The sequence below is a fragment of the Chionomys nivalis genome, chromosome 4 (assembly GCF_950005125.1).
Source record: "Chionomys nivalis chromosome 4, mChiNiv1.1, whole genome shotgun sequence".
Classification (NCBI taxonomy): Eukaryota; Metazoa; Chordata; class Mammalia; order Rodentia; family Cricetidae; genus Chionomys; species Chionomys nivalis.
In genome coordinates, this window is record NC_080089.1 from 57,302,483 (window position 1) to 57,316,457 (window position 13,975).

Genomic DNA, 13,975 nt, shown 5'->3' on the forward strand with positions numbered 1-13,975 from the left:
AGAGATCCCGGTACACTAACAGTCTCAACTCCAAGAGAACAGCGTGCTTACTCCAGCACAAGTGCGCGTGTGCACACACACAGATGCCAGCCTCTCACTCCTTGAAAGCCGTTCTCTCACAGCTCCCTTCTACCCCATGTGCTTCCATTTTTCCACCCAGAAGCTGGACGCTCCCACAGCAGGGGCCGGGAGCAAACACCTGGCAAAATCACTTGGCCATCGGTCAAAACAAAAGGAAACCCAAAGTGCGGCTTCTGTGGCTTCCTTCTTCAATCTCCAGCCGCCTTCCTTTGTTGTCACCTAACTTCCCACCGGACCCCGATCTCCCCCTCCCCCGACATAAAAAAGTCACCGAATCCTGTTCAAATTGATTACTTTATTGACAGTTTACATACAGAAGTATTTAGAAAAGGACGTGGGCTCCGGAGTCAACTCCTCCCGGGGCCACCCACGCTTGTGCTGCACTTCGCCCAGAGCCAGAGCGCAGGTCCAGACGCCTGAAACACACCCCTCCCCTTCGCCACTCCTCCCCCTTCTGCCCCCCTCCCCCGTGCGCGACGCTTTCCTAGAACTAAAAACTGATCCCGCCCGAGTCCCCGCGCCACTCCCGCCCTCTCCCTCCCACCTTCCTCGCCCACCTCCCGCCCGCCCTCCCGGCCCCCATACACTACATCACCCTTCACAGGACACCGACTTCTACAGCCCACGCTGGGGACTACACGCTGGGCAAACTCACTTCTCCTGGGAGGAGGGAACCCAGGGGCTCCCTCCTCCTCTCCGCACCCGCTGCTGCCCGCACTCTAGCCCCAGTCAGGCAACCTCAGAATTCTTAATATGTGCCCGGAGAGTCACACTTAGCTCCCTCGCTCCCAGCACGTTTCTATGGGGCTCTGGATCCCCTGGAGTTGCAAGAGCCACTTTGACACCAGCCCCTGGCACCTGCAAGACATTGACAACGAAACTGGCTGGGGACCAAGCCCGCACCCTGCGAGGAAAAGGGGTGCGTGGCCCCGCAGCGCTTGAAATTAGGAGAAAGACAGAAGAAAACGGATTCCGACTCTCACACCTGACACACTCACACCCAGACATTGGGAAGGTTGTGTTAGCACCAGACCCATGAATGTCGCTGTCTTTGATAACAACGAAAATAAGAAAATCAGTGCGCTGAGTTGAAAAGCGTCCCAGAACCCCAGCTTGGCTCCAACTGTACAGAAATGGGGCAGGCAGGGAGTAGGGATGGAGGGAGGCAAGGATTTGGATCATTGTAGGGAAGGTACTTTGAGACTAAAAATTAGCCGGCTTCTGGCACATGCAACCTTGAAAAGGCGGAGTGGGGTCAAGGTGAGAGCCACAGCGCTCCACGCTGGAAACCTGTCCGCGGGCAAAGCCCAGAACCAACCCCATTATTATCAGCAGATGTAGCCAACGACTAGCGAGGTCCCCTTGCCTCCACTCGGGGGGTGGGGGATGAGAGGTGGGTTTCGTTGATCATCATCGTCGCGGTGGAATGGAAGGCATAGACGGTTTTTCGCTGTCTGTGGGTGGTGTCTGAGAGGAGGTAGGCGCCTGTCTCTGTGCTTTGGGGGAGGGGTGGGGATTCAAACCCGCCAAGAGGATGACGGTGACTAGCGAGAGACCACTGAATTCGACCCCACTCCTGGAAATCCTTAGTAGTAACGCCTAGGGAGGGCTAAGGAGGAGGCTTGGGGGTGGGGTGGGGTCCCGTGAGGATGAGAAAGTCCTGCCGTCCCTAGGCTACAAGGTACCCAAGGTCGAGGTGGGCAGGCCAGCCATGCTGGGGGCTCAGCCTGCAGTCTGCCTGTAGTTGCCGTTTATCTCCTGGGCGATGTTGACGGCCTCTGCTCCCAGGGGCAACCGGTCGCTGTACTCAGAGCCAGCCTCGAACTCTTCTTGGTTGGCCTTGGACTGAGACTCCACCAACGAGCAACCCACCAGGCCTTCTTCTCTCTGCAGGTCCTCACTTGGGTCTCCCTGCTCCACATCTTCATCAAGGCCCTCCTCCGGGGCCTCCTCCGGCTCCTCACCTCCGGCCTCGCCACGGGCAGGGTAGCTTTTCTCAGACTCAAGGTAGGAGGCACGCGGGTCAAAGTCGGCAGCGATGCGTTTCTCCATAGGGTCGGGGACCTGAGGTCTCAGTATTAAGCGATAGGGTTTGCCCGGGTGTTTGGCCAGTAGATGGCAGCAGGCGGCGCCCAGCAGGGGCACGGTGGCCAACACCAGGAGAAACACGCTCACTGTCACGATAACCAGCAGGGATGGCAGCTCTTTTTTGGTGGAAAACACCACTTGCACGTGGCACGCCTCGCCCGCCAGTGCCAGACACACGGAGTAGTTGGTGCCAGGCCGCAGGCCGCGAAACCAGTAGGCATTGACCCCTTCCTCAACGCGGGACCACTGGACCGCCGTGCCACTACCCGCAGGGCACAGATAGAGGAGGCGCAGGGGCCGCTTTCCAGGCCTCCGCGCTCCGGTAGCACCATCTGGCCCAGGGCTCCAGCGCGCAGCAAGAGGCGTCAGCTGCACCCGAGCTTCACGCTCGGCTACATCCAACGCGATGACACCCAGCTCAAAAACGTGCGACTTGAGCTCTGAGCTCTGATTGAATGCATGGTTAGACACATACCGAGAGGGGTCCCCATGGCCACAGTGCTTCTCCCCCTCTGGATCTGTAGGGATCTGACCTCCCACCTGCTCTCCTTCATCTGTCTCCTCCAGTTCCGCCTCGATTTCCCCGAGGACGCTGACTCGGTCCAGACCTTGGCCTTTGGTTTTGCCCTCAGGCTTGTAGGGCAGGACACTGTTGCTACGGCCCTTAATAGTGGTCTTGCGCTCCGAGGTCGGGGCCTGCGCGTCGGGTTCTCCCCCTGTTCCAGGAGCGTGTTTTGGCGGCCCCGCTGCAGCCACGCTCACCCGTACTGATGTTGAGTTGGTACCTAGCTCATTGTGTGCACGGCATGTGTAGACGCCTGCCTCCTTGGCACTCAGGATGGGCACCAACAGAGAGCCATTTGCGAGGGCCAGGAAGCGCGGGGTGGCTGGAGGCGCTGGCCAAGCAGGTGCAGGAGTCGGGGTTGGTGCCTCAGTCTGTGTAGGCGGGTCCTCATCTCTATCACCCTCCCCATCCTCTGCCTTATCTCCTCCATCTTCTTCCTTGCTGAGAACCGGTGATTCTAATACTACAGTGCCACCCGGGATCTGAAGTTGCCATTGCAGGCGGGGTGTGGGGTGGCCTTCTGCGATGCAGTGTAACATGAAAGCCAAGCCTGCGCGCAGAGGGGTTCCAGGCGCCTCGGGCGGCGGCTCCGCGCTCAGACGCACGCTGGGAGGTGCGCAGGGCAGGGCCGGCAGGCGGTGCACTGGCACGCCCTGCAGCTCAGGAGGCGAGGCGCACGCAATAGAATCAGGTTCCGGTAAGGAGACTCGGGTGCTCGCCGCCCAGGCCTGCAGCCACAGGAGACCACAGCTGCAGTGGAAGGGGTTGTGATAGAGTTGCAGGTGAGACAGCGCGCTCAGTGCGTCGAACGTGCCAGGCTCCAGGGTACGCAACCGGTTGTTGTTGATGCGCAGAGAGCGCAGGTCGGGCAGCGAGCCGAGTGCATCCCGGGGTAGCGATCCCAGGCGGTTGTGGTTCATTTTCAGCAGTTGCAGAGCGCTCAAGTTACGAAGGTCGCTCCAAGGGAAGTTGGATATGAGGTTGTGGCTTAGGTCGAGGTTCTTAAGCTGACTCAGCACCGCCAATGCCCCTGACTCCACGGTGCGCACCTCACTGTGAGCCAGCCACAACGAAGTGACCTGCGTGACGTTGACGAAAGCCCCCCGCCTTAGCACCGTAATCTTGTTGGCAGACAGACTAAGCGTGGTCACGTTGGCTGGCAATCCTTCCGGGACCTCGCGCAGCTCCTTGTAGGCACAGTCTGCAAATTGGTGGGCGTACTTGTCTATACAGGCGCAAGGCTCAGGACAGGCTCTGGCGACTCCTAGCAAAGCCCAGGCCAAACACAGGGCTCGGAAGGAATCCATCACGACTCCTGAAAAAGTCAAGGTGACGAGGGGTCATTTACGCCATAGCTTTCTGTTCTCCCTTAGCAAACTCTATCTTCTAAACCTGTATAAGCTCCAGAAAGCTTAGGTACGAATGGGGCTCGGTAAAAGCCTACAGATTTAATAAATGCAAATGCGTGCTTTCAGGACCCTGTTTTGCTTCTCCAGAGGGCATGGAGCATGCGTCCCTTACCCCATCTGTTCCCTCAGCTGGAGCTGTCCCCTCCAAAGTGTCCAATGCCTGTGGTCTGTAGTGAGCCCCACGCTAAGCCTTCTTTCTGCAGCTTCATTAAACCCGGTGAAATGGATGGAGGTGCAGAAAGATTTTCCTTCACGACTGGCTGTCTTCTCTGGAATCCTTTGTCCCATGCACAGCACTTTCACGCACTTCCTTACAGGCAGTGGCAGTGCAAACAGAAGCTTAGGCATCTGGCCCTGGGACTCTGTCCACAATGAATTACACAGACACAAAAACATAGGCACCCAGACATCCACACCATACACCCCAAGACCTCATTGTTCTCTCAACTCAGCACAGCTTTGCCACAGCGTTCTCCACCCCGAAGCAACACTCTTTTCTGTTCACAGTGAGAACTGACAGAGACAAGGACACAAGTCCTCACGTGACCCGGCCCCCACACAGGGACATTGGTGCAACCCTGCCCTCCTCTGAGACCAAACCCTGAGCAGATGAGCAAAATGGAGAACTTGTGGAGTGTGGGGTGGGTTCTGGAGTAGCCTCCACCCACTTAAGCCTCCTAGCTTCCCTGCCCCGGGCTGCAGCTCTCCTCAGGGGAGAACCACAACTGCTTAAGTATTCCTCCATCTAGGAAAGAAATCCTCCCCCATGCCTAGACAGAGTATGTTGTGGGGCCAGTCACTAAAGATTCCTCTTTGTATTCCACAGAGCTCAGGTAGACCCTCACCACCACATGTCTTTAAGGGGACAAGCCTCTATCTAATAAATTTGAAGAAAGCTCAAGGTTCTCTACATTTCTCCACAGACTCAAGATACCTGGGTGCATCTCCTATCTCTAGCCACACAAATTCTCTAACACAGACTCCTGGCCCAACTTGAGACTACTGTCAGTTTTGGCAGAACCCCTCCAATGTCTGCCTTTGAGAATAGCAAGTCCCCTTGTCCCTTTTGCTCCTAAGGTAGGCACCTCCCTTCCCTGTTCCTTCCAGACTGTCCTCCACGCTGGCAGGAGCTTTAGGCTGGACCTACCCTATGGGCTGAGGTTGTGGAGTCAGTGTCTCCACCGCTTACCTGCTGCTCTCAGACTTGCACTAAGCCTCCTTCGGGCTGCAAGCCCCCTCCAGACTCAGGTGACAGTCCAAGGGAGCTTCTGGCATCTGTTGCTGTGGCAGTGGGGAAAAAATGGGCAGGTCCATGTAAGAACTCCCCTCACCCTGAGGTCCTACTTCATTTTTTTTCTTTCTTATCTGTTAGCCCCACTTCTCCCTGCCTGCAGGTTGGAGAGTCATTGCGCGTCCTCGGGCTCGGCGGGAACGCGCCCAGTCTCCTACCTCGTGCCGCGTTCACGTTTGTTAAAGCCATAGAGATCCCCACACACCCCAGGCTGAGTCGATATCAAGGGGCTCCATAAACGCACAACCCTAGGCTCAGCCCTTCCCAGCCCACCGCAGCCCCATAGCCTATTTTCTCCAACATTTACACACTCGATGACATTGTCACTCTTTCTGGTTATGCCTCTAAATCCCTCCTCGATACACACACACACACACACACACACACACACACACACGCCTTTCCACACGACCTTCACAGGTTAGAATTACATCAACATGTAATAGACACGTCAACGCGCTGAGTTCTCGCTACCTTCACACACATTTTCACAAGCACACCTTCACTCAAACACTCACCGTTCTCTTCTGCGCGCACACAAATATCCGCGCTGCTCACTCACCCTCACGCGCCAGTCCCGCCAGCGCCCGCGAGCTTCGCTGCTAATTGAATGCGAGCCGTTCTACGCCCCGCAACACGTGAGACAAACCATCTTTGAGGAATTTGGGAGAAAGAAAGGCATAGGACTAGAGGGCGTGTCTTTGCCTTTAAACACTTTTTTTACTCTTAAAAGCAAGCAGTGGCGCAAAAAGACCTCCAGCGGTACCAGCTGAACTGCGCTGCCTGGCTCGCTCGGACCCTTTCCCTCCTGCCGGCTGCTAGGCTCCCCCTCCCTGAAGCCACATTCAACACGATGCATAATTGATAGTGTTAGCAGAGCGCCTCACCCTCCCTGTCATTTTTGCCTGAATCTGGGTAGAAACAAACCCTGGTTTCCCCTCGACCCCCAATCCCTGCCAGACTAACAGGCTAGCTGAGAAGGTGCAACCCTGCAGGGCGCACGCGGGGGAAGAGACTCCCACCTCCCAAACCCAACCCATCGCAGACCTTGCCCAGCCTCTTCAACTGGAACTCCACCGCCAGGTCTTTTGTGGCAAAACCAGTGCGTGCACTCCACTGTCCGTGGGCCAGCGAGTGCTCACCGTGTTGTGGGTGTTGTCCGAACTCCTAGGTTGAACTGGTTGGGGTGTCTCACTCAGCCCTTGTTTGTTGCAGGCTAATAGGGCACTGGGGTTGCCACTGTCAGTGGTGAAGAGGGACCGGGATGGTTACTAAAATGTCTGCTCCTCTTGAGTACTGTGGACTAGGGACTTAAGACGGGGAGCATTTCCTGCAATCCACTACCCAGTACCGTTAAAGCATCTTCAGCAAGCATACTATCAACCCCTGCATGCTCATACACCACACACACACCATACACACCACACACACACACACACTTCTATTAAAGCCTAGGCAGCAACCACCGCCCTGTCATCTCACACCCCCATGTAACAGCTGGCCTCAGCAGACTCACGGACTCTCTGTTCTCTTTGACAAACCCTGGGCATTTCATTTAGCCACAAGCAGGAGGATTTGAAGAGTGTCTAGGATTTTGGTTAAAACTCACCATCTCACTCCCCTCCCCATGGCATCCCAGAAAACAGAGCTGTTAGCCAGAACTGGTAAGGGGGAATAGGTTTTTGAGACGTGTAGACTCCCCACCTCCTGCTATTTCTGTAAACACTGTAATCCTGGGGTCCCCCAGTCCTTACAAGAGTCAGCCTTCTGTCTTGGGTCGATGGCAGTGTGTTTGGGGCCTCTGCGGAGATCAATACCCCAATTTGAGTGCTAAGCATTTTAATGAGCTGAGGAGGGGTGGTGGAGGGAGATACAGAAAGAATATGGCATCTAAAGGGACCACCCGGCTGGGCTTCCGAGGTTCCTTTGTGAATTAAATATGAACATACTGGTGTGTACACACTTTGGTCCCTCCCTATTTTCTGCTCCAGACTACCGACTGCTGGGACCAGCACAATCCCACCCAAGTTCGGAATCTAGAACTTCATCACACCTGCTCAGGTCTGGAAACCCCACAGATGGTCCCGGAAGAGGGCGATTAAGGCAATTCAGGGAAGATGTCTTTGAGTGAGCAGAGACGAGACTCCTCCCTGCCCGGGACTCAGCAAGTGAGTCCATGATTAAGGCTCGAACCTGAACCAAGGTCCTAGAGGTTTAGAACAGCCGACCTGGCAGCGACTTCTTTGTTTGCAAAGCAAGGGGGATGTCCTGTTGTATCGTTCATGTCCTAGCAATCTTGAGGGGAGTGCCTTGCACCTCGCACCGCTGTGTGGCAGCGGAGCGACTAAGACTCTATGCTCTGGAATGGCGAGTCCTGGGGACTTTCCTGGTCTGGGGAGAGGAAGATGCAAAGTGTGGACGCTCCTCGGATCCACTCATCCAATTTCACTTCTATTCAGCTTTTTTTTTTTTTTTTTTTTTTTTTTTTTTTTTTTTTTTTTTTTTTTTTGAGTTTGGAGGGGACGCAAGGCGGCCGAGGGATAACTTGGAAGGAGCAAAAGGACCGAGAGCTGGAAGAGAATGGGTTCATGAGCTCTCCCTCAAGACTTCCTTGGACTGCAAGGACGTGCCCAGTCAAAGTCCGCATAAGCTCTGGGAACTCTGGCTTTCTTTCCCGAAGAGGCGCGGAAGCCAGGGGACTTGCTGTGGAGAGGGCGGTTCCAGCACCCTCAAGACAGCTTAAAGGGCGTGGCATCCACGCTGCCTCCGATGCTGTTCCGGCGGACCCCGGCTTCCCACCCACTCTTTGGCAAAGATGTTTCTATTTCCCGATTTTGTACCGGGGAGAAGACGACCCTTACCCCGTCTTCAACCCTGAAGAACCTAGTGCTGGTCCCGACAAGGCTGGAGCCGGAGTCGCCTCTAATAGCATCAGCGGAGTCTAGGGCGGCCGCTGCAATTCCTGGTTCAACCACTGAGCTCGGCTAGAAGACAGCGTGCAGAGCCTTGGCACCGCCCAGAATTACCGTCGTTGCTTTTAACGTTAATAATGATACAGTGACCTAGAGAAGGAGAGCCCGTGCCTAGAAACAGCTCCCACCTCCAACTCCTGCCTACGCCTTTGATCTTTAAAGGAACGGGTATTTAATCAGGTGAGTGCGGTAGGCGTGAAAGGAAAGAGTCGACACAAAGTTGCCGAACAGAGGGCTCCAGCTGCCCAGTTCAGGCACAAGGTTTTTACCAAGCTGTAGTCCTGACCCTAGATAGACTCAGAGGCCGAGAGCTGAAGACTATGGACTGCTTTGCGGATTGACCTTTAACTTCAACCTTGAGTATCCAGGTGGTCCAGATAGTGGGAACCCTGAAAACGAAGGCTCCGCGGACTTGCTCCCAGCGCAAGGTCCGCAATAATCTGGGGTCCAATCCTGGTCCCTGCGCGCCCCCTGCTGGATACTGCCTGCAGGAAGCAGAGGCAGAGCAGTGGCCTTTGAAGGTGTGGGCCAGGGCACCAAAGATGGCTCTGCCTGGGGCTTTGCGGTGCTGGCGCTGTTGGGCAAAGCTGTAGAGGGGCACACTCAACCAAACTCTAAAGTTTTCTCTCAGTGCCCCCAGCCTGCGCCTCATGGAAACACAATCGGGCCTCCTTATTTTAACACAGATTTGGCCAGTTCGTGGCCCAGTGGGTTCCCAGTGCCCAGAACCCAACCTTGCATCATTTCTCTTGGTCCAAGTGCAGTTACACCGGGAAGAAAGCTTCCAGAATACCTCTCTTGCAGTCCTGTCCCTGCCTCTCAGTTCTTTGCCAGAGGCTTCTAAAATGTCTCTGAGCTGACAAAATAAACTTGCTGGCCTTAAGTGAGGCAGGGAAGGGAGAAAACCGAAGTAATAGATGTTTGATTAAACGTTTGAGACAGGTAATGTCTGCATGATTCTGCCGCAACTGCTCACTTATGCACCCTTGTGTTTTAATGTGGCTCGTGGGTGATTTAATGGACTGGCCAAGGTGTGTGGGAAGAGCTTCCAAGAACAAGAAAGTCAGGGAATCAAACATTCAGACATCCCCGGCACACCAGCCTGCTCCAGAGACCTTCCCCACAGCCTCCTCCAGGCAGAAGCTCTGGAACTCACTGCCTCGCACTGTACAGTGCCTGCAAGTTCACAAGGTCACACACACGCATGCACGCACACAGACAAGACAGAGATTCCAGCAAGCATTTCTTCTTTGCTTTCTTAATTTCTATCAGGATTAGGCCCTGTTTCTATACCATCCCTTCTCTTCCCAGAATCAGGCTCCATCACCCAGCAGCTATGGGCTTTACCTCTCTGTCTCCAAGAAACAAAGGACAGACAGGGGCTGGAGAGATGGCTTAGTGGCTAAGAGCACCAGCTGCTTTTGCAGAAGATCAAGGTTGGACTCCCAGCACCCACATGACAGCTCACAACTTTCTGTAACTCTAGTTCCAGGGGGTTCAACACCCTTCACGGCCTCCCCAGGCACCAGACACAGATGTGGGTGGACAGACATACAAGCAGGCACTCACCCTTAGTTATGAAATAAAAATAAACAAACCTTTATAAACAGCACAGATGAGAGAACAGGTTTCCCTGTGAGAATTAAAGGAGCGAAGACACCGCAGAGTACTGTGTCTGTAGCACTTAGTGCTTGGTGGAGCAGATACTGTTTCCTCACCAGCAGCTGAACAGAATCAATCACTATTGTTGTCTTAAAGACTTGGGCCTACGATGAACACACTGCTACATGCACTACCGATGCTTATGTCTTGCTTCTCCCACAGGGAGAAGAGCTTGGCTCTGCCCCTGGCCATCTTTTTTTACCACCTGTCCCCTCTGTGAGAGTCAGAGTTGCCCGCTATTATTGGTGCAGGTTTTTGGGTTCACATCCCTAGCAGATTGTGATGCATGTGGCTGTCACCAGCGTGCCTGCCTGGGAAGAGAGACTTGCTACTACAGAATCGGCAGAAGGCTTTTTAATTAAAATCACATTCTCTTTAAGTATTTATTGAGCTCTGGGACTTTAATTATTTTCTAGAGGAAAACAGAAGAGAGCCCACATTTGTGTATGAGACGACTGTTGATTTCTGAGGAAAAAGCAACCTGTGGCAGGTCGCTGGAGGCGATGGGGACGGATTTCTGGAGTGATTCAAATGAAGCCTGGCATTATTAACAAACCCAGATCTAGCCCACGACCTTCCTCCCAGTGCTTTCATTAAATTAGCTCAACATGCTGGCAAGACCATTCATTGCCATAAAAATTAACAATGGCTTTTCTGGCAGTGGCTCATGTAATTTGTCTGGGTGCACATTTGTACTGCTGATTCTGGGGACTGCTTCCTGGGAGAGGCAGCACTCGCCATGCAAGGTGTGGCATGTTTAGCTGCCCCATTTCACCAATGCAGCGCTGGCTCCCCCAGGAGAGGTCAGCCTCCCCGTGGCAGGACTCAGTGTGATCGAGAATATGGAAAGGAAGGATGGGTGACGGAGGAGGATGGTCCAGCAGTGAAAGGTGTTTGCCACCGAGTGAGATGATCTGAGCCTCAGGACCCACATGACGGAAGGACAGAATGTATTCCTGTAAGTTCTTTCCTTAGGTGTACATGTGCCACTGCGTTAGTGTGTGCACACACATGCACACAAATAAAATTTTTAAAAATTAAAGAATTTAAGGCCTGGAGGGATGTCTCCGAGGTTAAGAATAGGACCTACGTTCAATTCCCACTATCCACATTGGACAGCTCACAGCCACCTGTAACTCCAGCTCCAGGGAGATCTGATGCCTTTGGCCTCTTCAGGGGTACCAAGGCTCATGTGCACAACTCCACACACAAATACACATGCACACACATAATTAAGATAAATCTTAAAAAAAGATGAGTGGCAGGATGATGCTGGGGGAAAGGTTTGTGCAGGATCCATTTGCCAATGACAAAAGTCACCTCAAAGGGTAGAGATCAGTAACTGGAGGAAGCAAAGCTGGCCTCAAGGTTGGTTGGCTTTGTGCCTCTGCCACACCAGTAGCCCCCAACCCCAAAGCCTTTTCTCTTCTGTTGTTCTTATCAGGATAACTGGCTGTGCTCACTGATGTCCTTAGCTGACTCCAACAGGAGCACAACAATATGTTGACCACTAACAGGCTGCTGCTCAGCTGAGCAAGCTGTAGATTGTGACCTCCTGTGGGGGTCACAGAGCTGCACATGTGAGCAGTGAAAACTTTGGCAACAGTCAAAGACTTCTGAACGCGCAACGATCAAGATGACTTCAAAATAAACCTCTCCTGGATGAAGTTTCTAGTGGTGCTTGCCCCTGTGGTAGCTTGCAGCTTCACTGAAGGCTTGGTTCTAAACACAACAGGGACACCATGCTCTGTGCGATCCGTCCTGACACACAACATGAACAAAAGCCACCGGAAACAGCTTGGCTCACCTTGAGGACTGTTGTATGTTACGAACTACAGAGTTTTTCACTCTTCATATAGAGTTTTCTGATCTTATAGAAACTTAATGTTTTAATCATGGAAGAAAAAGGCAATATTTTTCTATAGTCACTTCTCAGTGTATAAGTTTCAAATTACTGTACCTTTGAATTGTATTAGATTAGAATATTTGATTTCTAAGATTGCTGCTTGAATTCCTAATTTGAGTTACATTAAAAAAATGTTATGTGAATTTTAGCTTGGGATTAAGACAGTGCTTTTTTTTTTTTTTTTTTATTATTATGGATACAATATTGTGTCTGTGTGTATGTCTGCAGGCCAGAAGAGGGCACCAGACCTCATTACAGATGGTTGTGAGCCACCATGTGGTTGCCGGGAATTGAACTCAGGACCTCTGAAAGAGCAGGCAATGCTCTTAACCACTGAGCCATCTCTCCAGCCCCTAAGACAGCGCTTTTAACAATTAGGAAAATTGACCTTGAATAGACTTCTGTCATTAGTATTGTGCCAATCAACACTGAAAATACTCTGTTATCTGTGATGTCAAGATTTAACTTTTTATGTAAAAATAAGCAAGCACATTCATTTGTATAAAAGTTAGCTTCCATTTTTAATAAATTATCTATTTGTCTACCTACCTATTCATCCATCTATCTATCTATCTATCTATCTATCTATCTATCTATCTATCTATCTTCCTATCTATCTATCTATCTACCTATCTATCTATCTATCTATCTATCTATCTATCTAAGAATTGTTTTAAGATAAATTTCTTTCGGGTTTGCTATCAGAAGGATGCTTGATTTGTACATCAATCATACATACCTGAAGACACATAAAAATTTTGAGGGCTGTAAAGGGGCCATGATTAGAGAGTTTCAGAAGCCCTAGGCTAGTGGATAGAGGACTGGTTTTCTACCCCAAAGCCATGCCTTTCTTTGGGATCCTATCGGCACACAGTAGTTTAGGATGTCCCATCTCTAAAACAATCTCTGGTCAAGGAGATGGAATGATTATCTTAGAGTAATCTAGTCTTGAGTCAATGCCAAGTTTCCCCACAAGCAGGATGCCCTTTCACTAGAAGGGCTGGAGATTTGTGAATCCAGAGTAACCGAAGATTATGGCAGAATGAATTGCAGTGACTGACTATAGCTATAATGAGCTAGAGTCCCTATTTATGTGGAGATAAGGAGATATTTATGTGTTCACAATCTGTGACCAGCAATAGGGCTCAGGTAGAGGTCCTGATCAGGATCAGGGCAGTGTGTGTAACCGGGTTTGGGGAACTCTCTTTGCTGGGCATACAGATAAGAAGATCCTCTGCTTTCACAGAATTCCTGAAAGGATGGGAGTCTGTTCTTGGAAATGCCTGTGCTGGGATCCAAAGCTATTTTGGTAGCAGCAGACGTTGTATATTTATGAGCAGGATATGTTTATGAGCTCAAAGATGTTCCTACATGACTTTACATCCTGAGTTTGTCACCCGTCCATGGCGGAAAGAAAGAGGCACTGTACCATTGGGTGACAAACAGGAGGAAGAGTGCACCAGTGGTCACAGAAGAACCTGGAGGAAGCAGAAAACTGCGAAGCTGCCACTGGGTTTGGAGCCCAGGGCTTGCTGCTACTAGCCCATTCTTTCATTTGTTTGACTGGTTTTTGTTTTTGTTTGAGAAAGTTTCATGCAGTTCAGGCTAGCTGTGGTGGCTTAAATGAGATGTTCCCCTCAAATCTCAGCCATTTGATTACTTGATACACTGTTGGTGGCTATTTTGGGGGAGAATTAGGAGGTGTGGCCTTACTGGAGGAAGTGTGTCATGGGGGTCTGTGCTTGGAGGTTCCAAAAGACACCATTTCCAGTGTTCTCTCTGTTCCTGCTTCAGTTCAAGGTGTGAGCTCTCGGCTTCTGCTTCTTTCTCTGCTGCCTCCAGTCTGCCACTGTGGATCCTGTCAGAATAAACCTTGAATAAACTCTGCCAGAATCTGACCAACAAAATTCCTGTTCCCCCAAGCAAGGCATGTTTAAATGCCCCACCCCTTGGCTGAAAATCCAGCCATTTTCCCCTCGTTGCCACGGCCTAACTCGGTCA

The 13,975-nt window shown here is 51.9% G+C and overlaps 1 protein-coding gene across 7 annotated transcripts; it reads right to left on the reverse strand.

Moving 5' to 3' along the window:
• Positions 1–660: 660 nt before the first annotated feature.
• Positions 661–6,634, reverse strand: Islr2 (immunoglobulin superfamily containing leucine rich repeat 2). Of its 7 annotated transcripts, none has more exons than XM_057767455.1 (3): positions 6,482–6,634; positions 5,333–5,424; positions 661–4,049 (listed from the first exon to the last, which is right to left on the reverse strand). In XM_057767455.1, the coding sequence occupies exon 3, from the start codon at positions 4,039–4,041 to the stop codon at positions 1,804–1,806; it is 2,238 nt and encodes a 745-aa protein (XP_057623438.1). In that variant the 5' UTR covers positions 4,042–4,049; positions 5,333–5,424; positions 6,482–6,634; the 3' UTR covers positions 661–1,803. The 7 variants fall into 7 exon arrangements, with proteins under 7 accessions (XP_057623438.1, XP_057623437.1, XP_057623436.1 ...); XM_057767454.1 differs by lacking the exon at positions 6,482–6,634 and adding an exon at positions 5,997–6,160; XM_057767453.1 differs by lacking the exon at positions 6,482–6,634 and adding an exon at positions 5,953–6,160.
• Between the last annotated feature and the right edge of the window lie 7,341 nt (positions 6,635–13,975).

Coding starts and splice junctions, on each gene's coding strand:
- Islr2 (XM_057767455.1), bottom strand. CDS start 4,041: ATGGATTCCTTCCGAGCCCTGTGTTTGGCCTGGGCTTTGCTAGGAGTC.